The following is a 27,704-nucleotide window of genomic DNA, read 5'->3' on the forward strand; positions in this document are numbered from 1 at the left end:
TATTTGAACTCTGCTGTTTTAAAGAAGACATAAGGACCTAAAATAAGACAGAAAGGTATTTTTTTTGAGGAAGCACATTGCTTACCATGGTATCTTTTGTAATGGACTTCTACGAGTGAATTAATAATTTATTAAAGTTATAATTGAAACATATCGACTCTGTTTCTTACCAATATGGAGATACACATGTTGTGTTGTTTAAAACGATGCTATAAAATTGCAGTGTTGAATTTCAATATTAAACACTACAGGTATTCGCCAGTAGCTCTGAGTTCGATTAACTAACCACTTTAGAGGAATGTAGACTCGATTGGTTTGGGCTGGTATTCTGCGCGGGTGCTTCTGCACGCGGGTTGAGCGCCGCTGTTGCGTTGTAGTTGTTGCCCTTTCTGACCACAGTTAGATTGGAAACTTCTGCTTTTTACAATTATAAACGGAGGAATGGCTGATTCACAGGATGACAAGCTCTACAAAGCCGAATATGCGAAAAGCGGACGCGCCTCTTGCAAGAAATGCAAAGAAAACATAGCAAAAGACTCGCTGAGAATGGCCATTATGGTGCAGGTGAGGAATTGTGTGCAACTTCAGGCAATAGTAACTGATACAATAACATCTGTGGTGTTGGAAATGCATTTGTGTTTTGCATTTATGTTCTAGGTGTAATCGATTCGATTGCATATAACGTTACAAGAGAATGTATTGATGTCATGAAATGAATCTCAGGCCCAGGAGGAGTTTAAATGGTGCACAGTCAAGGAAGGAAAGAATATTAGAAATCAGCACTGAATTCCTATGGTCATCGGTTTACATTTGCTTTAAGTGATGTTTTGTGAAGTCATGTCTGTTTTTAATTTCATGTCTATGCATTTATGACCTATTAAACTCGTTGTTTACATTTGGTTGTTGTGACTGACTACTGAAACACCATAGACAAGAAAGAGCACTGTATTAAAATGTATTTAAACCCCAATATTTGTTTAGACATGATCTGTTAAGCTGTACATTTTCAGCTGTTATAGGACCGGAACTAACCAGTTTGGTGACCGCTGTGACGTTATGTTGTTATGTGCTTTCAGTTTCAGTTTTCATGCATTGCTGCATAACACGGTTGCTGTATTCAGTTGGTTATTTCTTGTTTAATGGTCCAACACCTGTCTGTGTTCCACAGTCTCCCATGTTTGATGGCAAAGTGCCCCACTGGCACCATTTTTCCTGCTTTTGGCTCCGGGCTGCAGTACAGTCACCCTCTGACATATCTGGATTTACTGATCTCCGCTGGGATGACCAGCAAAAAGTAAAGAAAGCCATTGAGAGCGGAGGTGCTACAGAAGGTGATTTGTTAATATTCCTTTTAACCTAAGCACAGATTTTGCTTTGTTGAGTTTGCCATATGGGCTGCAAAGTGGTTAGGCTTGAGTCACTAAGTCTTCATTAATTCATTGATCCTCATTGCTTTGCAGGGAAAGGAGAGCAGAAGGGAGCAGCTAAAGGAGAGAAGACACTGAATGACTTTGCAGTGGAGTACGCCAAATCCAACAGAAGCACCTGCAAGGGCTGTGATCAGAAAATCGAAAAGGTGCATTTTTGCATTACCTTTTGTTAAACAAATGATGCTTTTGAACACAACAAGTTAGTTATAAGTGTATCTGTTCTTCCCTGCTGGTGTTCAGGACCACATCCGTGTGTCAAAGAAGACGGTGGACCCAGAGAAACCTCAGCTTGGTCTAATCGATCGCTGGTACCACACGGGCTGCTTTGTGGGTCGCCGTGAGGAGCTATTGTTTAAACCAGAATACAGCGCCTCCCAGCTCAAAGGATTCGCAGCTCTTCGAGATGAAGACAAAAAGGAGCTGAAGACAAGACTTCCTGCAGTGAAGAATGAAGGGTGAGCTTGCAATTTCTTATTTAGGTTGCTGTCATGTTGCATTAAACTATATATGCACCGCTTTAGGATGCTTTTGACTTGTTTATTCAGATTTACAAAAAAATCTGCATAACTATTTATGTTTACTGGATAGGTTTGTGTAGCAATTTCAGCTTAAAAGATAGGCGTGCTCCAATTAATTGGCTACCAAACATCTATTTAAAAACTGCTGTAAATATTAATGTACCTACCAAACCTTTGTCATGTATGTTCTGTATCATTGCTTTGAGATAACACTCAGCGCTTGATGTTCGTTGCCTATGTTCTGCCAATGCATTTGTCGTCGTTGGATCTACCTGGGGAAAGTTCTTGCACCCATTAGCAAAAGATGCCACATATATATTAATTTATTTTCTCTATCCCCGTGTCACTTTTCACCCGTAGCTGTGATATGGGCTTTTATAAGCCTTTCATTCTAATGGGAAGAATGCTCTTGTTTGTGTTTGGTTAGCATAGTTTTAGACTTTAAATTGTACACGTATGTACATTTGGACACCCTGAAAGAGTTTGTGGTGATGACTGTACATTTAACTTGCTTATTACAAGACTACTTACAAATATAGACAAAGCTAACAAGTGTTATTTCAGTATTGTTTATATAATATTAAAGATAGTATTTATTTACTAATATTTTTAATATTAGCTTTCACTTTTATATTTGCAGCTTTTTAGTTTTTTTATATATATTTATATTTAGCTTTTGTATTTCAGTTACTTACAGTGGCAGTATTGCTAATTAAATTTTTAGGATTGTTTTATCTAATATTTGTATTTTATTTTATTCAATCTTTATTTCAATTTAAAAAATTGAGTTGTAATAGCTTTAGTTAATCATAACAAAGCTGTGTAGGTTATTACTTGCCTGGGTCAATGGTAAGTTGTATAATGTAGCATCATTATGCAGAAGAAATAGCAAGTGAAAGCTACAGCTGACCTTTCAGAATCCGCTGCAAAGAACTGAATTTTCAAATTATGTCCTTAGGATATAAATGCAACACATTGTGTTTTCATAAAGTGTTTTATGCTCATGCATCCGGTTGTTTTTTTTCTTTCTCAGGAAGAGAAAGATGGATGATGTAGATGGAGAAGTCTCCAAGAAACAGAAGAAAGATGATGAAAAACTGGAGCTGAAACTCAAGGTATGAGTTGTGTCTGATATCTTTCTTATGGCTAGGATTATTATGGATAACTTTTGCTTATAGTAACAAATGAATTTGCACCAATATAATGTAGAGATTTTGGTGCACGCTTTTACATTTTTGCTGATTAGCCTATCTATTTATTATCTTAACAGGATTATATGGAATTACTGAATTTTTATTTATTCAAATACACTTTATTATTTGCATTAATAAGTTATTTATCTAGTACCAGAAGAAACCTAATAATTTTATTACCGGTACATTAGTTGTGCTATTTGTAGAAATGAGACTATAGTGTTTTCTCCCAACTTTTAAGTGACGTGTCATTCACCCATACTCAGAATTCGTGCTCTGCATTTAACCCATCCAAAGTGCACACACACACTGTGAACACACACCCGGAGCAGTGGTCAGTCATTTATGCTGCAGCACCCGGGGAGCAGTTTGGGGTTCGATGCCTTGCTCAAGGGCACCTCAGTCGTGGTATTGCCAGGCCAAGATTCGAACCCACAACCCTAGGGTTAGGAGTCAAACTCTGTAACCACTAGGCCACGACATCCCCAGACTTTTAGCTGATTGCTCTTAGTTTTTTTCCATAAATTAAAAAGTATATCAGTCTGAATATGCTTTTGTCTGGTTCCTGATGTATTCTAGGAGCAAAGCCAGCTGATCTGGGGAATTAAGGACAAGCTGAAGAAATTCTGTTCTGTCAATGACATGAAGGAGCTGCTTATTGCCAACAATCAGGAAGTTCCCTCTGGGGAGTCAAATGTAAGTGTGAAAAACAGGAAAACTACTGACGTGCTGATTTGACCACTGTCAGTTTCAATAGCAGCATCAAACGTCATTTCAATATTTGTGTGTCATTTCTCTTATGAAATGTGTCTATTTAATTGACAGATCATAGACCTGCTTTCAGATTGCATGGCTTTTGGGTCCTTGAAGCCTTGTGAGACTTGCAAAGGACAGCTTGTGTTTAAGAGTGATGCGTACTACTGTACTGGAAACATCTCTGCGTGGACCAAGTGTGTATTCAAGATTCAGACGCCTGATCGCAAAGACTGGGTCACTCCTAAGGTAAGCGCTGTAGATCTGTGGTATCTGGGTATTCACATCTGCATGCAGGTGCATTTCAGCACCTAACATGTCCTGCAAATGTCATTCTTCCTCAGGAGTTCAGTGAGATTCCATTCCTGAAGAAGTTTAAGTTTAAACGGCAGGACCGTGTGTTTCCCAAAGATGCCCCTCCTGCAGCCCCCGCCCCTTCTGCTGCTGCTGTGACCTCAGCCGGCCTGAGCGCGTCCACTGCCACCAGTAAGAACCTCACGGAGGTGCCTGCAGGTCAGTGACTCCGAGAGAAACCTTGAGAAATACTGGGGCTTATTTAGTGGTCAATCATTGTAAGTTACTGAACAGTGGATACCCACACGAATAATGATAGCAAGGTAGATGCACACAAAATTAGTGAAATTATTTAGTTAAAGTTCATACAGTAATTGATTAATGTGTATTTTCTGGTCAATTTGCAACAGTGTTTTAGGAATTGTATGTGCTTTTGTCACTGTTATTTTATTTATTTTAGTTTTAAAGCTAAATAGAAACATTTCTAATTTTTCTTTGTTATATATAGTTTTTTTCTGATTTATTAGATTCATATTTTAATAGTTTTAACTTTAGTACAGCATCAAATTTTATTTGGGAAAATAAAGAAAAACGTGAAAAATAAAAGTTGTGGACAATACGAGGCTACTGTGGCTGTTTTATTCATTTTAATAAATTACAGAGACAAAATGTTATTTGCATCTTGATGTTTCAGGGCTCCAGACTGGGCCTAAAAATAAACATTAGTTTGCTAGTTTAGTTTTTTTGCTGAAATTTGCAAGTAAGATAAAAAATGACAGAGACGTGTAAAGTTAAAGTGCAGAAAAACAGTGTCTTTTTCGTGCACAACTTGACCAAACTACAATATCAGCTGTGTGGACATTAACAGTATCATTAACAATTCTCATTTAGAATCTGTACTAATTTGGCTTCTTGTTATCAAGCTCTTTAGTCTCTGCTGGTGTTTTCTGGTAATGTGTGAATGTGAACTTCCTATTATGGGCGGCAGTGGCATAATAAAAAAGTGTCTGTGCTTTAAGCTAGAATAAAACAAATTTTTTGTTTAAGAGAAGATGCTTTGATCTTTATTTTGGTGTTTTGCACATTCAAGATATTCATACAGCTAAATATACTGTAGGCCATCAAATTTTTGTGAAAATCCTCAAAATTGCTGGTGGTGGCTGGCAACTTATTTTCAAAAATGCTGGCGGGGAAACATTTTAAAATGTGTTAATGGAAAAACGGCTGATCTCAAAATGGCCAGATATTGGACAGTTGCTTGGGTCTGCAGCTAGTTTTATTTATTATTCTCTTAAAAACTGATCCTTTGGCAAACACATTAAGTGGTTACTATGATGCAACGCTCTTTCAATTTTTATGAGTAAATTTTGTTTTTCTCAACGTATCATCTAGACAAGCCTCTGACAGGACTGAAGCTACTGGCTGTGGGAAAACTTCGAAAGAACAAAGATGAACTGAAAAATGCAGTGGAAGAACTGGGAGGAAAAATCACAGGCACTGCCAACAAAGCTGCTCTGTGCCTCAGCAGCAAGAGTGAGTGATGTTCTCTAACTCTTTTCCAAACCTTAGTGAGCTCCCATGCTGTCCAAGTAGACAGATATTGTGTTTTGCATGTTTGCAGACTGACTAAAATAAGTGATGCTCCGTACAAAACAAGGTGTGTTTGTTAACTAGGTGTCCTGCTTGTAGTTGCCGATTTGTCCCTTCCGGTTTTTTGCTAACCTGTTTATTTGTTGGCATCCATTACTCTTGTATCTCAGAGGAGATTGAAAAAATGAGTAAGAAGATGGAGGAGGTGAGGGACGCAGGTGTGCGTGTGGTGGCAGAGGACTTCCTCACTGACATCAAGGGGTCCGGCAAGGCCCTCCAGGAGCTCATCTCCCTGCATGCCATCTCACCCTGGGGTGCTGAAGTTAAAGTCGAGTCCCAGGCTGCAGCCCCAACCTCCAAATCCACTGGCGCTCAGTCCTCAAAGAGTACCGGCAGAGTCAAAGAGGAAGAAGGTAAGAGAGGCATTTCCATTTTCCTGAAAAACATAGACAGAAAGAACAAATATTTGACTCCTGTATGCACCTGCATAAGATTAAATTTAATTACTTAAGTTTTACTGAAAGACTTTCAATTATATTAATAATGCATTTAAATTAAATAATAGTGTTTCAGAGTGAAACTTAATATGGCACATGATTTTAGGCAGGATTTTATTAGGTGAAACATGTTAGGAAGTGATATGATTCAAATTATTATATTATAATGGAAGCACATTCACTATTAACTAAGAATTCTTCCTGAACAAACTCTTAATTTGCTGCTCATTAATAGTTAGTAAGGTAGTTGATGAGTGTAGGTATGGGATGGGTAAAAATAAGGGATCTAAAATATGGTCATGCAGAATAAGGCATCAATATTTGCTTTATAAGTACTAATAAACAGCAAATATGCTAGTAATAAGCAAGTGTGTGTGTATGTGTGTGTGTATATATATATATATATATATATATATATATATATATATATATATATATATATACGGTATATATTATCCACTTTTGAAAACATTAAGACATGCATTAAGAAATAAAATGTGTTTTTCTTTTGAAGTTGTTGTAGTTTTGTTCTAGGATTGATAAAACCTTTTTAATTGTCAAATTTCATTTATATACGTTCAATACATATATACGCTCAAATGCATAGACGATTTTTTATTTGTAAATCTTAAAAGGGATTGTTAGACACTTGCTGAATAACGGTCCTGTTTTCTTACTTCGGTAGGTGGAAGCAAATCGAAGAAAATGAAACTGACCGTGAAAGGAGGGGCAGCAGTTGATCCAGACTCAGGTGAGACGGACTCATTTTTCAGTCAGGATGTTCTGTTTGGATTTGTTCACTACACTTAGTTTGTGCAGTGCCTTAATCATGAATTGATTGCTCAGGTCTGGAAAACTGTGCTCACGTTCTGGATCAGAATGGGAAGATTTACAGTGCCACACTGGGTCTGGTGGACATCGTCAGAGGGACGAACTCGTACTACAAACTACAGCTGCTGGAGGATGACGTCAAAAAACAGTAAGCATTTGGATTCCTCTTACATATACTTCATTTTATCCCAAACACAGAACTTGTTCATTATTAGACAGCCAATTTAATTGTACAATATAGATAATCCATAGCAATTTCATACTGTATATACAAGTTTCTTTGATGTAATAGTTAGTACTTTGCAGTTAGCATTTTAACCAACAGCTGCTTTTTTTTTTGCAAATGTTTCCCATAAGGTATTTCTCTAATAAAAGTGTGAATTTAGGATATGAATCAGTTCAGTTTACACTTTTTATGTGAAAAAAGACCTTTTATTTATTTGACCTAATTTGTCTTGGGCATGCTTATGCTGCTTTTTTTAGATACTGGGTGTTCAGGTCGTGGGGTCGAGTCGGCACCACCATTGGGGGAAACAAACTGGACAGTTTTTATGATAAGAACTCTGCCATGGACAATTTCTGCAGCGTGTATGAGGAAAAGACTGGGAATGCCTGGGCGTCCAGCAGTTTCACAAAATACCCCAACAAGTTTTATCCTCTAGAGATAGACTACGGACAGGTAAGAAGTGAAATCAAGCCAGAGCACTGTTGGAAACATGAGAGCGTGATTTAAAAATTCCCTCATGCAGTATATCCAGGGTATGCAAGATCATGAGAAACCTGGTTCATAAAAAAATGGCATGTGTTAAGGAATATGATTTCAGTTTACATCTTGATATTTTTGCTGTTTTAGCTCATTTTAAGCCTTGTTTTGTATTGTTTTTTTAAAATAATTTAAAGCCATTTCACATTGGAAGTGTGCTAATGCTTTCTACTGGGTCCTGGATCCTCTGATGGAGAGCCTACAAATATAAACATAGTGATAAACAAATAGTTTATGTACCTAGGACGAGGAGGCAGTGAAGAAGTTAACTGCGAGCGCAGGTGCCAAGTCCAAGCTGGACAAACCCATCCAAGACCTCATCCGAATGATCTTTGATGTGGAGAGCATGAAGAAAGCCATGGTTGAGTTTGAGGTGTGTTCACTTCTTTCTTTTATTTTTTAGAAAATGTAAGACATGTAAGTGCAGTAAAATAGCACTAAAACGATCTACATTTGTTGTGGTCATATATTTCTCCTCTACAGATTGACTTGCAGAAGATGCCTTTGGGAAAACTGAGTAAGCGACAGATCCAGAGTGCTTATTCCCTCCTGAGTGAGGTCCAACAGGTTTGTCTTAGTGGTTCTGAAAGCTGGATCTCAACCCTATATATGTATTAAAAGCCCAGTTCTTCCTATTTCAGTTTCCTTCATCCTAACGTCCTTATTGCTTTCATTCATTTCTGTAGGCTTTAGCCGATAGCGCAGCAGAAGCACAGATCTTGGATCTGTCCAATCGCTTTTACACACTCATACCTCACGACTTCGGTATGAAGAAACCACCACTGTTGAATAACACGGATTACATACAGGTATGACTTGGGCAACCATTTAAAAATTGTCAACGCAACAGTCTTGATGTGATTGCACTCAATTCTGTTGCATTATAGCAAAAGGTGCAAATGCTGGACAACCTGTTGGACATCGAGGTGGCCTACAGCCTGCTACGAGGAGGAGTGGAGGACAATAAGAAAGATCCCATCGATATTAACTATGAGAAACTCAAAACCAAAATTGAGGTAAAATGTCTTTCACTGGAAGAACTGTGAAGTATCCATCTCTATAACCATGAAGTGGTCATGTTGTTGTAGTGATTGATACCGATGTTGTGTTTATAGGTGGTTGACCAGTCATCAAGTGAGGCTCAGCTTATCGTTCAATATGTGAAGAATACACACGCTGCTACTCACAACACCTACACACTGGATGTTGAGGAGGTGAAGTTAACCCTGTTGTTAACCCTACTGTATATGCATTATTTGTTTTGCCCCCACAATTATAATTACCAAACTTTTATTCAAAATAAATAAATAAAAAAACTAAGCTTTTAAATGAAATCTTGGTAGGACATATTATTGGGAAATATAGAGTGGTATTTATATGTATTTTATGCAATGAGTTTGCAGTACTGTTATAAAGGTCTCATTGATTTATATTCAAAGTTATCAAAATTGCATACTTTTTTCGACCCTATCAAAATCAGCAGCTGCACAAAATGAAATATTTTTGCTCAATTTTTGAGGAAAACATTTCAGGACTTTTCTTTTGACCAATGGGTTGAAGGTCCAAATTGCAGTTTCGGTGCAGCTTCAAAGGGCTCTATACAATCCCAGCTGAGGGATAAGGGTCTTATCTAGCGAAACGATCGGTCATTTTCTAAATAAAAAAACTAACTTATATACTTTTTAACCACAAATGATCCCTTTGAAGCTGTATTGAAACTGCTTTCAACTTTCAACCCATTGGTCCCCGTTGAAGTCCATTATATGGAGAAAGAGTCCTGGAATGTTTTCCTCAAAAACCTTAATTTCTTTTCTACTGAAGAAAAAAAGACATAAACATGTGACATGGGAGTGAATAAATTATCAGGAAATGAACTTATCTTTCTTTTAAGGGGTTAGTTCATCCCAAAATGAAAATTGTCATTACTCAACCTTATGTCTTTTCAAACCCTTTTAAGACCTTCGTTTATCTTCGGAACACAAGATATTTTTGATGAAATTGGAGATCTATCTGACCTTCCATATACAGCAACGAAACTGAAATGTCGAGAAACGTAGTTAATATATTGGTAAAATAGTTCATGTGACATCAGTGGCTCAACTTCAGTTTTGCGATGCTACGAGAATACTTTATTTTATTTTAATTCTTTTTTTTTTTGCGTAAAGAAAACAAAAAAAGATGTATTTACTTAACCATTCTTCTTCTCCGAATTACGTTGACTGTTCTACTGATGTATTCACTACGTTTCTGAGTTTCATATTGTGTTGCTGTCTATTGATGGTCAGATAGTGCTCCGATTTCATCAAAATATCTTATTTTGTGTTCCGAAGATCAACATAGACCTTGCCGGGTTTGGAACAGCATGAGAGCGAGTAATTAATGGCATAATTTTCATTTTGGGGTGAACTAACCCTTTAACCACTGCTCCATAAATTAGTTGAATCATAGCTGTAAAATAACACTATTATCTCTGACTACTGCGTTTTTGTATTGTTAGATCTTTAAGATCGACAGGGAAGGTGAGTCCCAGCGTTTCCGGCCCTTCAGAGAATTACACAACCGGCAGCTGCTGTGGCACGGCTCCCGCACCACTAACTACGCTGGTATCCTGTCTCAGGGTCTGCGTATCGCTCCTCCTGAAGCTCCAGTGGTAAGTGTCTGCACCTTCATTGCCATTGGCTGCTTCTCTCTGGAAAAAAAAAAGAGCATGCAAAAACCTTTGTTGATTTAATTACTGTAATGGAGCAGTTTCTATTATAAGTGCTCATGAATGTTCTTGATATTTACAAGAACATTCATGAGTTTTGCCAATTATTGTAAACTTGTTGCCATTTCTTCAAAACATGTTTTATTTAAAGATACGGCAGTGCCAAGCATTTTATCCTCTGAGGTCACATTTCATGACTCCTTACGTTGACATTTGACACACAGGCAATAGGACTGTACTCTAACCATATCTGTTCTGGTTATGTGATTTTTAATACAGACAGGTTACATGTTTGGCAAAGGTGTTTACTTTGCTGACATGGTGTCGAAGAGTGCAAACTACTGCCACACGTCTCAGGCTGATCCTGTTGGCCTCCTCCTGTTAGGAGAAGTTGCCCTCGGAAACATGTAAGAGATGCTCCTTTTGTCCTAGTTTCAACATGACTACAGTTTAACAAGTTAATATTCTAGAGTACAAAAGTTTGGGGTCAGTAAGAGAGAAAGATATAGATATAATATGTATATTTATTATATATATATATATATATATATATTAGGGCTGATCGTTTAATGTGTTAGATTAATTAATCATGGAGAACAATAATGTGTTAAAAATAACTCGCCCCAGATCTACCAGTATCATCTGCCATTTCATACAGTCGATTAATGACTAATATGAGGCAGGGCAACAACTTACAGCGCAATGGAGCCTAAAATACAAAATACGGGGCAAAACACCCGTTTGAGATTGTGACTCATATTTGCATCACATACAGTAGTTAAAAAATATCAGATGGAGCACACGAGTGCAAATGTGATACTCCTCTTTTATACAACAGTTCATTATTTTAAGCCGCGTTTCCACCACAGGAACTTTACCCAGGAACTAGGGACTTGGTCCGGTACTTGGTGTGTTTCCACCGCAGGAACCAGGAACTAAATAAAAGTTCCGGGTAAAAAAATGCCCCCCAGAAAGTCCCTGCTGGCGAGGTGGTACTTTTTTAAAGTTCCGGAACTTTCGGGGGCGGGACTTTGGCGCTAAACATGCTGATTGGTTGAGTTCACGCAGCATTGGTTGAGTTCAACCACCATTTATTCGGATCAACATTTTCAAAATATTACTGTTATTGTGTCATGAAATGTAATTTTAAAAGTATTTCAGGCGAGAATGTAGTTGTTTCAAACTCAAATCTGTGGTTTATTTATAAAGACAGCGCCTATTTAAAAATGTGTTTCGCCGATCTCGTAGACGGTGAGCTCTACTCGATCAGCGGGAGCTCAGTCCTCATGTATCTGCAGAGAGCAGCCTCTCCTGGGATAGACCTTCTGATATGCGCCGCTGGCTCTGATGTGTCTTTAGTGGTTAAACATAAAATATAATTCAGCTGCGGGGTAAATCTAACAGGTTTTCTTTGGTCTGTATTCAATTTATCTATATGTAAAAATGAAAATAAAAAGGCAAGTCTATATAATATTTCTTTCATTGTAATGGCTGTATATAACGTTACACTTATCCCTGAACTAAGTACATTTCTGCAGCTGTTATTATGTTTAAATGAAAATGAAAGGAGGCAGTGGTATTTTATATCCTATTTCATTTTATTGTAAATATACTGAGGGGAAAATAACAGTAGCCAAAGCGATCTGAGTTCACGCAGCATTGGTTGAGTTCAACCACCATTTATTCGGATAATTTTCAAATATTACTGTAATTGTGTCATGAAATGTAATTTTAAAAGTATTTCAGGCGAGAATGTAGTTGTTTAAAACTCAAATCTATGATTTATTTATAAAGACAGCGCCTATTTAAAAATGTGTTTCGCCGATCTCGTAGACGGTGAGCTCCACTCGTTCAGCGGGAGCTCAGTCCTCATGTATCCGCAGAGAGCAGCCTCTCCTGGGATAGACCTTCTGATATGTGCCGCTGATTCTGATGTGTCTTTAGTGGTTAAACATAACATATAATTCAGCTGCGGGGTAAATCTAACAGGTTTCTTTGGTCTGTATTCAATTTATCTATATGTTAAAATGAAAATAAAAAAGGCAAATTTATATAATATTTCGTTTCATTGTAATGGCTGCATATACACATTTCCCTGAACTAAGTACATTTCTGCAGTTGTTATTATGCTTAAATGAAAACGAAAGGAGGCAGTGGTATTTGATATCATATTTCGTTTTATTGTAAATATACAGTAAGGAAAATTGGAGTAGCCATGACGAGCAGACTGAAGTTATCAAGTACGCTGCTGTTTATAGATTTACCGGACTTGCGTCGTCGCGGACATCACACTCCCGAGAGGAATGCACAAAGTCTGAACCAACTACCGAGGATGCACGTCCAAAATCAGCGTACTTTTTTTTTTTTTTTTTTTTTTTTTTTTTTTTTTTAATCAGCGGTACTTTGTTTTGAGAAACGCGCGCAGACCTACGTCACCAGTCTATTTGCCTAATCTACCCGGTACTTTACACCGCGGTGGAAACGCAGAAAGCAACAGGTCTGGGGGGGAAAAAGTTCCTGGGAAAAAAAGTTCCTGGTACAAATGTTCCGGGTAATTTCGGTGGAAACGCGGCATTAGACACAATGTTGTCTGTTTTGCTCAATTTTGCCAACAAGAAGATAAAGACAAAGCAGAACTGTTCATTTCCGTTTTGAATGAATTTGGTGAACCATTTGGCGCGTTGAACCATTGGCTACATTGGCTTTGAAGTGGCGCTGCACAGATCGATCGGTGTGTGACATCAAAGTATTGCGAGAGCGATTCAAAAGCACAAGGAGTCGTCTGCTCTCTAAGCTCATGCAGTTCTTTGATGTCACACACCGATCAGTCTGATGGTGATGATCCGCTTTGAGTTGAACAAGCCTAATGATTCAATGAACCATTCATAAAGAACCATTAACTTCTCTCCTGAATGAATCAGCCATTTGAACGAATCAATTGAATGAATAAATGACTTGATGACTTAATCATGAAGACATTTACCACAACCTACTGGCAGTTTTAGTTTATTATTTAGAGTATCATTATTTTTTTCTTATTATTTTCAATGTTGAAAATATTTCTTAATATTTTTGTGGAATCCACACTACATTTTTCTCAAAAAGCACAGCATTTATTTTACATGGCTTTTGTAATAAGTTACAAAATAAGTTTAATCTTTTTAAAATGTCTTTTATTTTGCATTTAATAAATTTGTATTATTACTATTTGTATTTTTTTTTTTACTGACCCCAAACTATTGAACAGAAGTGTATGTCAGCAGTTTGAAATTAGTAAAAATATATGCAAAGTATATTTGCAAAATGCACTTTTTTGATTCATTCTTGTCATTGTCTACTCTAAAGATCTGACTGTGTTTTTTTTCTTCTTCTATTCGAAGGCATGAACTGAAAAAGGCCTCACACATTACAAAGTTACCAAAGGGTAAACACAGTGTAAAAGGTAAGATGGCTCTTCGTTCAGAAAGATACCTTTTTAAGCTGTTGTTTAAAATGTTCAAAGCTCAAAAAGTACAGAAGTTTCTGACAGAAATGTTTTAATGTCTGAATAAAGGTTTGGGAAGGACTGCTCCAGACCCAAGAGCTACTGTATCTCTGAATGGAGTGGATGTTCCTCTGGGCAAAGGCATCAACACAAACGCTGAAGACACAAGTCTGCTCTACAACGAGTATCCTTTTGTTTTCTGCATTGTTCATTTTCCTCCTTGCTGTTGTTTATCTGTTGTTTTCGGTAAATGTAAATCTCAAATATATTTAGACAATTGCACATTCACTGTCTTTCACAGTTTCCCTTGACTCTAACTTTCCTCCAGGTACATTGTGTATGATATTGCTCAGGTTAACCTGAAATACCTGCTGAAGATTCGCTTCAACTACCAGACCTCTCTCTGGTGAGACAGCAGATGAGATCTGTCCAGGTGGACAGGCTTTTGGACACCACTGAAGCCCACTGCCACAGCTTTAGCACCAAGACCAAGCAGCATATGGGTTGACAAATGATTAAATCGTTTCTCTAGTGCTTCGGCAGCACATTTTCTGTTGCTCTAATCTGTTAGTTTGGAGTTAAGTGGCTATACCTAAATCGTATTACAGCATTGTTGCAAATATTGCATAATACAGAACAGAGGATACATAATCACAGAAATGAGTTATCTGTGGAGATCTTGCTTCTAAGCTACCAATGATGATAGGTAGACAGTCTTCCATTTGATTCATAGGCTTTCTTTGTTTAAATAGTTTTGCTAAACCTGGAATCAGGTTAACGGTTACATATCTAGTGTATATTTTTGTTTGTCTTCTCGATATAAAAAAAGAGAGTGTACGGTTTTAGAAAAAATGTTGTAAGCTAGCAAATAGCCTGCCATAAGTGAGTAACCTTTTACTAGAATTGCCAATGAATGGGCAGATTTTCTTGTATGTTAAATCTACTTTCGCAGTTTTGTTATTCAGTTTGATGTCCCTTACTAAAATGTACTCTGGCCAACTAAAATGGCAATGAAAAACTAAAAGCAATGCTGTACTCGTGCACTTGTAATCTTTAGTTTTTTGGTAAATGTTGCTCCACTACGGTTTTGTGGCAAGAAGCTGCTGCCGTCCTGAACGATGTCTTTGCATCATAAATAAAACCGTTTTGGCTCATGTTTGAAGCTCATTTATTTGTCAGATGCTTCTGGTCAGTTTCACAAATAATTTGTGTATGAGACAATCCAGAGAAAAAAAGATTTTTATTACATTGATATTTTAACTCAAATGTACCAAACCAGCTTATTTCTGTACATTTATAAATAAAATGTATCAGGACTTCATATTACAGCATTTGTTCTGACCAAATTTCTTTTTTTTTTTTTTTAAAGCTATACACTATTGTATGTTGTTGGATATTTGCATTTAAATCTTTTGAGTAATAAAGTAATCTAATTAATTATAGCTATGATCCTGTTTGAAGTCGCACAGTAAAAATGTTTATATCTTCAGGAACTATAATAAATGTAGATCTAGATTAACAAAAAAAGCATCATGGTACTATGGTTTTACCAGTGTTGGGCTCATTACTCAAAAATTGTAATTTAATACGCCTTACAAAAATATTATTTACATCCCCTGAATATAAGTATTTCCATATTCCTAGCTTGCATGCTACACTGGTGACGTCATGTGTCTGTGCGAGCTGTGAAAATTATGAAGATAAATCTAGTTGTTTGATCTAAAATCAGTAGGAGTTGAGGCATCTAAACTAACAAGCTGCTAATATATGGTAACTGTAATATTACTGAATTCTTATTAAACTACTAGTTACTACAAAATGTAACAAATTTTTACTATGTTACTGTGTATGTGTGTCTCTGACACGAATGGAATTCATACTTTTACCTGTGGTAACTACGATTTTGCAACAAATTAACTTTGGCAGTGGTTCAAGGGTCAAAGGCCCATCATATAAGCTTTAATATATCCTCTGGTATCTTCTGCTATAAACCTGCTTATTTTCAAACTATTTTTATTAACAGAAAATATGACCGAGTTTCCGCGGGGTCTTAAAAAGTATTAATAGTTGATAAATCAATTTAGAAAAAATAAAGGCCCTTAAAAAGTATTAAATGCCATTTGCCAATGTATTACATTTCGTATCATCTTTTCATTGTGTATATTTTCCGATTTTTGTGTTCGCTTCCGCAAACATTCTAATATTGTATATATTATCCGCGCATTATGGCGCCGCTGTCAGTATGTGGGTATTTAAATCCTTTTGAATGAACGCTCGCAGTCGCAGTTCACTTTCACTTTCACTTTTGCGATCACGCGCACACTGTGTGAAGCGAGCACATCTTACGACACGAGATATTTGTATTAATGAGCTCTAGTTCTGTTGAGGGGCAAATCCTCCAACATCTTGTCAGTCATCTCTCCTTACCTTTGACCCGTGATCAGTCAAATCTGACTACTGCAGCTCGTGTTGGATGGAGGGTTGTTGTTGTTATTGTTTTCCACGAAATTGGGCTGCTTTAAAACTGTTGCCATGGGTTGATTTCCCCCAGTGGGTTAAAGGTTTGAAATGCTGTATGCATAAATTACATTTGTTTGAAATGCTTGTACTGAAACATTGTTGCATTCTACCTGTAATAAATCTGTGCTAAATGTTTTGGGCCACACTAGTAGGAAGACATTTTTTGAGCTGTGTTTATGAAAAATGTGCATAACAGTGACTGTAAAATATGTATTTTAGGGATGCAAATAATTTTTTATATTTGGGACATGGTAATTGCACTACTTTGGGCTGTTTTTTTTTACTGGCATGGGATGTACAATTAAAATGATATAATAGTTGTGATCATTACTTTACCTTCCATGATCATTCAGACTTGATCATGGGCAGTGTTACTGACACTCTGTCAAGTCTGAATCAAATCAAGCACTCCATAATCACAGGTAAACTGTGTGATCACTCAGATGTTTGTCATGAGAAGAGTTCCACAAAACACCTATGGTTTGCAGACAGTTATAAGAGTTGATGTGACAAATACATCTCTTGAATATACAGTGTGAACTCATTGCCCATTAGCCCGGAGAGCTTTATTTCCCTCCTCAATAAGTTTTGTCAGTTGTTTTATTTAATGGTCTAATTCTTGTTTCTTGGGTTGCATTGGTTAGTCTCAATTCTCTTGTGCTTAATTCCCCTCTTCTGAATTATGTTGCATTGATAAGGAGTCATCACAAAGTAAGGCTGTTTAGTTGTGCTATCTTACAATCAATTTATAGTAAATTAAGTGAAAGTGTCACCGATGTAACCGATTAAAACATGGAGCGGTGATGAGGTCTTACAATGTATGGAAAGGGTCTTAAAAGGTATTAAATTTAACTGCATGATTTCTGTATAAGTGTAAATATGTTACATTAATTAACTACAATTATTTTGTTATTCCAGCAAAGTATTCCTTAATAAAACAATTGTTCAGAATAATGTTTTGTAATGAAAATCATTTTTTATATTAAAAGATAAATAAATAAAAACTCAGTTTATGCCTTAATTTTACGTTTTTAGTCAGAATATTTTAAAATAAGAAAACTGAAGTCATCCTGAGGTTCCCTAATGGGCCCAACACTCCTGGTTGTGAATCAGTAAACTACGGCAAACTTTTCCAAAGCCTTTCCCAGTCCTGATGTATTTTAAGATTCTTATTTCGTACCACGTTACCCAGGCTGTGCATGAAATCGCAAATATTTTGATAGTTTGTGATCGCAGACTGGAGTGTTTGAACTGCCCTCTCCGTCCCACAATGCATCGCGGCACTCGGCCTTTGAAAAACCGGCGCGGCTAATTCAAGATGGCGGAGCTCGAGCAGCTGTTAGACGAGAGTGAGTAATAAAACTAACTCCTCATTAGACCTTTATTACACTCTTGTCGAGCTTGTGTAGAGTTTTAAGGCGCTTTATAACAGTTTTTGTTTGACATAAATTTAAAGTGTTTTTCATTGTTGTGAGTGGTGTTAAAATAGACGCAAAGTTATTAGCGCTGGGGCTAACGTGCTAACAGTTAGCTTTCAGAAGCTACTACTATAAATAAATATCATACCTGAAGAGGTTTTCGCTTAACAGTCATTTTCTAATGCCTTATTTTTAACTAAAACTAATCTTAGGGTTGAAAACAGTAGCGTGGTGGTTAAATACGGACAGAGCTTAACTTCACGGACGTTTTTATGGTAGAAACTCGATGACAGCTGCTGGGTTTTTGTTGTTCTTGTCAGTGTCAGTCTGATAGTATAGTAAAATACTCTCCATATAATAAATAAACACTTTCCATATGTCCACCGCACTCTTCCTATGTTAAAAATACACTCTCTATATGATGCAATGCTGGTGTGTAGATTTTAACTGGTTCATCACAATAAATCTCAGTAGATTTTTTTTTTCGCTGACACAGATTTGCTTTGTTTTTATTGCATTAGGATTGCAAAGGATGCAATTCCTCATCTGTGCTGTTCGATTGTTTCTTGTTACTATTATATTATAATTACTACTGTTAATATTTGCAACAATGGCAATACTGCAGTGTTTACATTTTGAACTAGAGCAGTGATAAAAGACACGACATTGTAATATAGTCAGTACTATAAGCAGCTTATGTTACAAAGAGATTATTTGTGGTTTCTGAGTGGATCAGTCTGGTTAGTTATCCAAGTTAATATATATATATATATATATATATATATATATATATATATATATATATATATATATATATATATAATTTAAGGTTGTTATAGTAACTGCCCAAAGCATTGTTGGAATTATTATTATGCAGTTAAGCTTGTTATATTATTACTTTTAGTATCTTTGTGAAATGAGGTTAATATGAACTTAATAATGACCTATGCCTTTGCCCTAGGTGTGTTGCATAATTTTAAGATTTAGACACTTAATCATACCTTACTTTTGAAAATGTTATGTTTTGATATATATATATATATATCTCGAAGAAGAAGTCCATTGTTCATCAATTGTTCTTTTGTCTCTAGGCTCTTCAGCTAAAGCCCTTGTCAGTTTAAGAGGTAGGTCAGTCTACGTTTGTGACACCCACAACTAAAGCACTGTAAATTGTCACAAAATGCTGAGGCTTTACATACTGCACTGTTGTTTTCTACAGAAGGAAGTTTGTCTCATACTCTAAATGAAAAGAACAATTTACCAAAATCTCAGACCACCAGAGGACGGAGCAGTTACGTTTCTGTGGAAACGGTAAATTGTCATTAATGCTTCATACTTGTACTGTTTGCTGCAATTCCAGGTTGCCTTGTACCACCATGTTTAATTTTTGATGGGGATGAAAACAAAGCTGTGAGGGCACAGTGAGTACAATGCATTACAATTGGATTGTACTGTTGTTTAAAAACATAGCGATTGTTCAAGTGATTAAATGATTAAAAAAAAAAAAACTCCGTAAAACTGTATGTTAGTTGTGTAAATTTTGTGATCTAGGACCCTTAAACAGCATTTGTCATTGTAAAGATGGTTTAAACATCACAGCTTCCTTTTCATATGCCTTAAATTCAATATGATGCCTAACCTGACTAAGGTCTATAAGGGCCTTTCACACCGCTTTAGTTCCAGAACTAAATGTACAGTACTGAAATACTGGTACGATTTTGTGCAAACTATTTCCCAGTACCATTTAAAGGGTTGCATTCGCGCCAACCATGTGTACTTGGATGTGACGTAAGACATTCAACAGCAATGTCATTTGTGCACGGCGTTCAATGTTAACAAAGAAGAATAACGTTAACAACAGGAGGATGGAGGACGCTGTGATCAGAGCTGTGTTTTTGTTGTTTCTCGCGGGTTTCACAGTAATTGAATGTTGAAGTATACATAAAGCATTTAAAAGAATGGAAAGGAGGATTAAGAATCTCCAGCGACAACTGGCAGTGCTACATTTGCTAGAAGTTTCTGCACTGTATATTTATCGCTGTTCATCATACTTGTGAAATAAGTTGACACAATGTTTACAGTATGTTACACATCGTTTTAAATAGGGGTGCATGATAAATATCGGCCGATAATTAATGCACATCTCGTCAGGTGCATGATTTCACATAGAGCAGCTGTTACTACACAGAGCCATGGTTAACTGACAAGCTGCGCAAAATCTATTCTGATAATGAATGTGGATTTGTGCAGCTTGTTACTCTGTATAGTAACAATTGCTCTATGTGAAATCACACACCTAATGGAATTTACCGCTGATTAGAGAACCGGCTTTACTGACGAGATGCGCATTAATTATCGGCCGATATTTATTTTGCACCCCTAGTTTTAAATAATTGCGGGTGAGGGCCTTTTCGAACGTGTCTGGCCAATCAGTGTCTACTTATGTCTCCATTAGTACCGGATGTCCTGGTTAGACCCTGCTCCGGAGTAGGAGCTAATTTGGTTCTCGAAAAAGGCAGTCCGGTACTAAAATCACACCCAGTTCCTGTTTTGCGAAAATGCTCAAAAGTGAAAAGTATGAAAAGGTTCCTGCGGTTCAAAAGGCTCTTATTGTAGTAGTTTTGTGTCTGAATGTTTACAGTCCCTAAATGTCTCCTGTCTGCTTTGCCTTTCAGCCAACAAGGAGCTCAAAGAGGAGTCGACTGTCATGTGAGGATGAGGAGCGGCCGCTCGCCTCCAGATCTCCCAGGAGAAGCCAGAGGGTCACCACTGTGCCTCAGGTGAAGGAGTTGTCCTGGATGCACTTTCCGAAGGATAGATTAATCTTTTAACATAAAGATCATTGGTATTGAATGTTTGCCATTTGCAGAAACTTACAAATGTTACAACACCAGACAAAAAGGCTTCACAGAAAATTGGACTGAGACTAAGAAACTTGCTCAAACTTCCTAAAGCACACAAATGGTGCATCTATGAATGGTTCTACTCAAATATTGACAGGTATGTTCTGTAGACCATATATTTTCAATCACTTTGTGCAGATTTTATGTTGTTAATATTCACGTTATTATATTTGTATAATTTTGAGTATTGGAAAATGAGAGTAGTGTCTGCCTTCCATAAATATGAGATTGCATTTCCATTATTAATAGACTATTAGTATAAATAGACCCAGTAAATGGGCCTAAACAGTCTGCTTGGCTAATTAATTTTTTTATTAAAATATTTATTGCCCCTTGTATCAGTTCCAAAATCTTCTGATAGTCTTGTCATTTTATAATAAAAAAATGTCTGCGTTCAAATTTAGTAAATTCTAGATAAAGATTTTGTAAATAGTATTATGTATGTGTCATTTGCTAACCTTAAATTACATTAAGTATATATCAGCATTGTATTGGCATATTGCTAGAACGCTTATTTATTTATTTATTTTATCTTTTTCATGTTCTTCAGGCCTTTATTTGAAGGAGACAATGACTTTTGCCTGTGTCTGAAGGAGTCTTTTCCCAATCTAAAGACCAGAAAGTTGACAAGAGTTGAATGGGGAACAATCAGAAGACTTATGGGCAAACCTCGAAGGTTAACTGACTGATCACTTTTAACCTTACACAGTAATAAATGTCCAAAACATCTTCATTATTAACAGTTATAATATGTATGAGTATAGACTGGCACATAATAGATGGGTTAGAATGCCGATATCTTGGATTCAGATGTTTGGACTTATGTCATGTGTTTTTCAGATGTTCCTCAGCATTCTTCGCCGAAGAGCGAATGGCTCTGAAACAGAAGAGGCAGAAGATGCGTCTCCTGCAGCAGAGGAAAATCACAGACATGTCTCTATGCAAAGACCTGCCAGATGAGATCCCCTTGCCCTTGGTCATTGGCACCAAAGTCACAGGTGAAGATCTGATTATACACGTTTAATATCTGAGCAATTCAAGATAGATTTGTTTTCAGATTTTGAGTTGAGTAAATTGAGTTCAAAGATTTTTTGGTTAATGAAATGTTTTGAATGAAAAAAAATATATATATTTTTTTTATTTTTCTTTAAAATGTAGCTCGTCTTAGAGGTGTCCACGATGGCCTGTTTACTGGTCAAATTGATGCAGTAGATACCAGTGCAGCAACGTATCGCGTGACCTTTGACAGAAATGGGCTTGGCACACACACTGTTCCTGACTACGAAGTGCTTGTAAGAAAATGTTGTTTCTGTTCATAAAAACAGTAAAGTGTCATTTGACTTGAATTGCTAAAACTGCCCAATGCTTTCTCTCCAGAGTAATGAACCTCATGAGACGATGCCCATATCAGCTTTTGCTCAGAAACAGCGGCCACCTCGTTTCCAGAACTTTCTGACCCCACCCCGCGGGTCTTATCCCGGCTCAACCCAGTCCATCTTAATGGTAAAATGTTTTTTGAATGGGGTGGTTAACTGGCATGTGATTATCCTGAAATGTTTTGTGAGATCCGTTCTGCTAAGATTGCAGGAAACATAGACAAAAACCATGCTAAGTGCTAATAATAAAGTGCAGCAACCTGTGGTTTGTTCCAGCCACAGTGTTTTCTTTGGTAAATAACTGAGTATGCAACCATTTTAAGAGTCATTTAGAAACCAAACACTAATTTTTTTTTAAAGACAGGTCTGTGTTATATTAATAATAATGGATATTGTTGGGCCATTAATACATTTTAGTGTTTTATTTAAGGATATTGTTGTTTTTGATATTATGACAGTTTTGGAACTATGCAGAGTCACACTTCATATTTAATGTAAAATCTGGGTCCTAAAGCAGAACTAGTTGAGAATTACTGACATGAATGATAAATGTTAAGTAATAATTGCACTAAAGTGTTCAGGAAAATAATCAAAGCTTCTTCTTGCTCTGTTCCCAGGATAATGACCCTCTGTTCAGTCAGTCTCCCTGGAGAAGTAAACTAACAGGAACTGATGGAGAGACACTGGGTGGATTTCCTGTCAAATTTCTTGTGCAAGTGGTGAGAATTCCCATTGCTAATGTTGTCTGTTTACTTGGCATTCACTTTACACAGAATTTCAACATTTTGTTTTATGTTTCTGCTAGACACGCCTGTCCAAAATCCTCATGATTAAAAAAGAACATATAAAGCATTTGAAGGAGATGAACACAGAAGCTGAGAAGCTGGTAAGATTTAAAGTCACCTGATGTGGTGTTGTTTTTGTGCATGTTCATTCAGTATTACACTATGCAACTGTTTCCACTGTTTTGTCTGCAGAAGTCTTATTCCATGCCGATTGGGTTGGACTTGCAGAAGAGATATGCCACAACAGTCCTGGACCTGGAACAGCTTAATAAAGACCTCAACAAAGTCCTTCATGAAGTACAGCAGTTTTGCTATGAGGTACTTATGTTTCTTTTATTCGCCCTCCGACATGACCACAGTTTTTTTCTAGACCTTCAGTTCTGGTTTTCTTCAAAAAAAATCCTGGACATAAAGCATGCATTTAAATTCACTTTCACCCATTTCCCACTCACTTTGCATGATCTTCTCTGTTCAGCTGGCTCCAGATCAAGGCATGCAGCCTGCAGATCAGCCCAGTGAGTTGCGACGGCGCTGTGAAGAAGAGGCGCAGGAAGTTGTGCGTCAGTGTAATGCATTGCCTGAAGGAGAACAGCGTGTCCAGAACCCCAGCCTCACCCAACTCGTCTCTCGTCTCACGGCACTCCTCCTGCAGATCAGGGTACCAGACTAAACAGATTACAAAAACAGAACGTTTTTACATTTTCTGAAGGAAACATGCCTTATCATTATTAGAGTTTATTTTGACCATGGAATTTAAATAATTGCGCATTTTCTTTTTTCTCTGAATTCTGAGTTTGTCTCGTAATTCTATCTTTTCTTTGCCACAAAAAAGAAAAAGTAATTGTGACCTTTTATCTCACAAGTCTGACTTTTTTCCTCACCATTCTGGGTTTGTCTCATTCTGACTTTTTTTTTTTTCTTCTAATTTTGAGACAAATGTCCAAAGATATTTTTTTTAATTCCCTGTCTGAAATAAGCATTAATGCATGTACAAAAAGCACGGACCAGGATCTTGTGACCTAGAACTACCATGATGAAGCTTGGTCAATACTTATTATTTAACAATTTAGCCAAGTTGTTCATCCAGCTCTGTCAAGCACTTTCAAATGCCACAAGTTCACATGCACCTGTACCTCACATTTCTCTCCTTATTTAATGCAGTGTTTAGCCGAAGGGGGAGACCTAAATTCGTTTGAATTCAAATCGCTCACAGACTCTCTGAATGACATAAAGAGCTCAATAGATGACTCCAACCTCAGGTAATATATATTTGCTTGCATTTCTCTCTCTTTTCCTGCATTCATATTCTGTTGTTTTTATTTTTCCCATTTTAAAAGTACTAGTTGCGCTGTGGAAGGAATTAATCATCTACAATGATCTGTTTTCTGCAGTTGTTTTCAGGATAATGTGGAGATCCATGTAGCACATATACAGAGCGGTCTGAGCCAGCTGGGTAACCTCCATGCTTTCTCTGCCAACAACACCAACACAACGTGACTGAAATAAACTTGCACACCTCCCGGGAATCCCATCTCATATCAGACAGCAACTCACCTCTTCAGTTCACCACTTTGTTATTTTGTGTTCATTCTGAAATAACAGTAACTTTACCTGCACAAGCAGTGCTAAAATTCCATGCCCGAAGACGCCAAAGTTGTCTGAAGATTTTCAACTAGCTGGCAAAAAAAAAAGTAGAGTGTGAAGTTGTTTTGTAGATGTAACTGTTTTACATTATTTCAGATGTTGCTCACACTCAATTTGATATTTAAGTTTCCCATTATTATTGGTGGTTTCCAACTGGGGTGACGCTCTTTATTTGGTGCAGTTTGTTTTGACTGAAACTGTTTTGTGTAATTTTATTTCCTCTGTTTCTTTCACCAAGTGCATAGCTTTGAGTGCCCTGAGAGATGAGGTACTGTTCTGTCTGTTTTAAACCGTTCTGTATGTTTTAAATATGTACATTGTAGATAACTGTACAGTTCACTCAAACTATATCAATAAATTGATCATATATAGGGTAATGTGGACATTTTTTGACTTGCCAGATTTAGGTATTTTTGCAAAGCTACCAATCTGTTTATACAAGTCCTATAATAGACAGCTGTGTGGAATTAAACAGTTTGTCTTGTCCTTAGAAGAAATGATCACCCAAATGCCCCTCTGGTGTATGTTTTAAAAGAGTTTGTTTTCTGTGGGGTTCTTTTTTAACCTGTTAAGTGTATGCATGACACAAACATTTGTAAATAAATTGATTTCTATTATCTTCATAAAGGCTCAGAGTCTGTATTTTGATGTTTTATAAAAAAAAGATTTATTAGAATGTAGAATGTCTCCCTTTACACCCACATTGTGTGATAATCACACATAACAATATACAATAATATCTGAAATATACAATAAATATCGCATTTTAAAACTTGAGATGTTCTTCAAAGCTTCAGATAAATTCTGTAAGAGTGTTAAAATTGAAAAAGCTAAATAAACCCATTAAAACCAGACATGGCTTCTCTTTCCCAATCCGAGTCGGAATCTGAGAACTCGACGGCTTCGCTTGTTCTAATGGGAGAGAAAGTTCCAAAACTTTCTGGCTGGACCTTTACTGGCATATTTTGGACAGAACAGGCGACATGTTTGGGGGATGATGAAGACATCATGAAGTTATTCTGTGATGGGAGGGGTGGAATAACAACCTTCATCTCTGGCCCAATGGTCTTGTTTGGAGGGAAGTTATCATATTCCACCAAAAACTGCTTCATTGTAGATTTAGCATGGCTTGTGTTTATAAAAGGCCCATGTCCCTTTGGATACGGCTGTGTGTAATTGCGTGGCACCACAACACTCAGGTGATCGGTCTTGATCTGGTTCTCCTCAGTTCTGCTGAACATGCATGGAATCGTGGTTGGGTTGTACACGTCACCTTTCATGGTGCAGATCTTCTCATCTGAAGAGCTGATCAGGTGTTGACTGAAGTTGTCCATCGTGGTGAAGTTTGGCAGTCTTTGTGTCTCCAGGCCAGTGTGATTCTGAGGTGTTGTAAACTGGTTCATAAGGAGACTGTTGGGGGTCAGGACATTTCCACTGGTCTTATTTGAAACAGGAATTCCCACTTGGCGCCGTGACTTGGCTCTTCGGTTCTGGAACCACACCTGAATAGAAGATTAGCACTGGTTTACTACATATTCAGTGTTATGCGAAGAAGTAAACAATAAAACCACACTGGTAAGTTGTTATATAGTAAAATTTCATACAAAATATTACATTTTTCATGTTTACAACATGCTCCTAGAGTTTACACCTAAGACAGGCTTCATAAGGCTAATCCTAAATACATATCAAAATGGTAGATTTTTCTTCCCCTTACTACTTTTGAAAGTATTTTATATTTTTTTAAAAAAAAAAAAAAAAAAAAGACAAATCTCACCTGAATTCTCGACTCTGGCAAGCCGGTCAGTGCCTCAAGTTTCTCCCTTAAATAAATATCAGGGTATTTGGTGTCCAAGTAGACTTTCTCCAGGACGTCGATCTGCTGCTGCGTGAAGTTAGTGCGTTTTCTGCGGTGCGTAAACAAGCTCGCGCTGTCCGCTCTGGTGACGCCATGGAGGAACTTCATCCTGTCTTGAGCTACGTAATCTGAAGAGAAAATAAGGAAAAATTATTTAAGTTAGACGCTTTGATTACTTCGTTCCTCTCAAATGCATTTCCAGAGAGATTCCTGTGTAAACACCCACCTGTTGTGTGCATGTTAGTCCTCCTTTCCAAATCTGCAGTTGGAAACAGCTGGAACTGTTTTAAGTGTCCATTCCCAAGGTTGCCATGCACGACTGCCATTGTGACCTAACTCTACCGGTGGTCAGATTGAAATGATCGGACATCTCTACGAATGGCATTAAATATCCAGCCAGCCAGCCTTCCGTCAGAGGTGATCAAAGTGAGCCGAGTGGCGGCAGGACGCAGACATTCGTGGCACATTTGCATCTGTAAAAGGTTCGTGTGTGATTTTAATGGGATCTCCACCCGAATACACATGACTTGAAAAAACATGTACGTGTATTGTTGGGTTGAGATGTGTTCCTGGTCAGTTTGAAGCCTTGCACTTCCTGCAGACTGCTCACCTGAGCACAATATTCGTAGGCTAAAAGATCTTGCTATTAGGCTAAAAGGAATGCATTTTTCTCAGTATATGAAACATCATGAACATGTCATTTGTGTAATAATTCAGACAATAATAAAAAAATTGCATTTTCACTGCAATTTTATATTAGCAGAATTTTTAAAATGTAGAAAATGCAGTTAAGTGAATTAATATTTTATATAGCTACATATGAAATATGAGAATTTCCAACTAAATGTCAATATGAATTAATCCACTGTATAATGTAATTTGTGTAAAAAAAAAAAAAATCACAAAATTATTAAAATCGGTATCGTCAGAAAATGTTTTTATATTAGCAGACATTTTATAAATTTAGTAAAAATGTATAATTGCATTCATATTTTATATACATAGCATAAAAATAAAATAGTCACATTTCCAACAAAATATGGATATGATAGAAAATATGCCACTGATGTAATTGGAGTGAAAAAAAAAAAAAAAAGAGCGAGAGATAAAATCAGAATATTAAGTGTTAAAATCTATTTT

General features: G+C 36.9%; 3 protein-coding genes across 3 annotated transcripts; 2 read left to right on the forward strand and 1 right to left on the reverse strand.

The window, feature by feature from the left end:
• The first annotated feature begins 312 nt into the window (after positions 1-312).
• Positions 313-15,216, forward strand: LOC113092557 (poly [ADP-ribose] polymerase 1-like). Its single transcript, XM_026258163.1, has 23 exons — positions 313-564; positions 1,169-1,331; positions 1,461-1,576; positions 1,671-1,885; positions 2,982-3,063; positions 3,721-3,837; positions 3,967-4,143; positions 4,239-4,407; positions 5,581-5,721; positions 5,949-6,191; positions 6,961-7,026; positions 7,122-7,254; positions 7,590-7,785; positions 8,114-8,242; positions 8,353-8,436; positions 8,556-8,678; positions 8,757-8,885; positions 8,985-9,083; positions 10,367-10,519; positions 10,856-10,983; positions 13,957-14,018; positions 14,130-14,244; positions 14,389-15,216. Exons 1-23 carry the CDS (start codon positions 442-444, stop codon positions 14,468-14,470), a joined length of 3,045 nt encoding a protein of 1,014 aa, XP_026113948.1. The 5' UTR covers positions 313-441; the 3' UTR covers positions 14,471-15,216.
• Positions 15,217-17,829: 2,613 nt separating this feature from the next.
• Positions 17,830-25,329, forward strand: lin9 (lin-9 DREAM MuvB core complex component). The gene is made up of 15 exons (XM_026258195.1): positions 17,830-17,929; positions 19,090-19,122; positions 19,218-19,309; positions 20,674-20,778; positions 20,868-20,998; positions 21,452-21,577; positions 21,742-21,899; positions 22,060-22,193; positions 22,279-22,404; positions 22,895-22,996; positions 23,083-23,163; positions 23,255-23,380; positions 23,538-23,720; positions 24,224-24,321; positions 24,454-25,329. Exons 1-15 carry the CDS (start codon positions 17,899-17,901, stop codon positions 24,557-24,559), a joined length of 1,632 nt encoding a protein of 543 aa, XP_026113980.1. The 5' UTR covers positions 17,830-17,898; the 3' UTR covers positions 24,560-25,329.
• Positions 24,633-27,094, reverse strand: LOC113092572 (homeobox protein OTX2-A-like). The gene is made up of 3 exons (XM_026258196.1): positions 26,791-27,094; positions 26,484-26,692; positions 24,633-26,208 (listed from the first exon to the last, which is right to left on the reverse strand). The coding sequence occupies exons 1-3, from the start codon at positions 26,888-26,890 to the stop codon at positions 25,537-25,539; spliced, it is 981 nt and encodes a 326-aa protein (XP_026113981.1). The 5' UTR covers positions 26,891-27,094; the 3' UTR covers positions 24,633-25,536.
• Positions 27,095-27,704: the final 610 nt, after the last annotated feature.

Source organism: Carassius auratus, unplaced genomic scaffold (genome assembly GCF_003368295.1).
Source record: "Carassius auratus strain Wakin unplaced genomic scaffold, ASM336829v1 scaf_tig00214657, whole genome shotgun sequence".
Taxonomy (NCBI): Eukaryota; Metazoa; Chordata; class Actinopteri; order Cypriniformes; family Cyprinidae; genus Carassius; species Carassius auratus.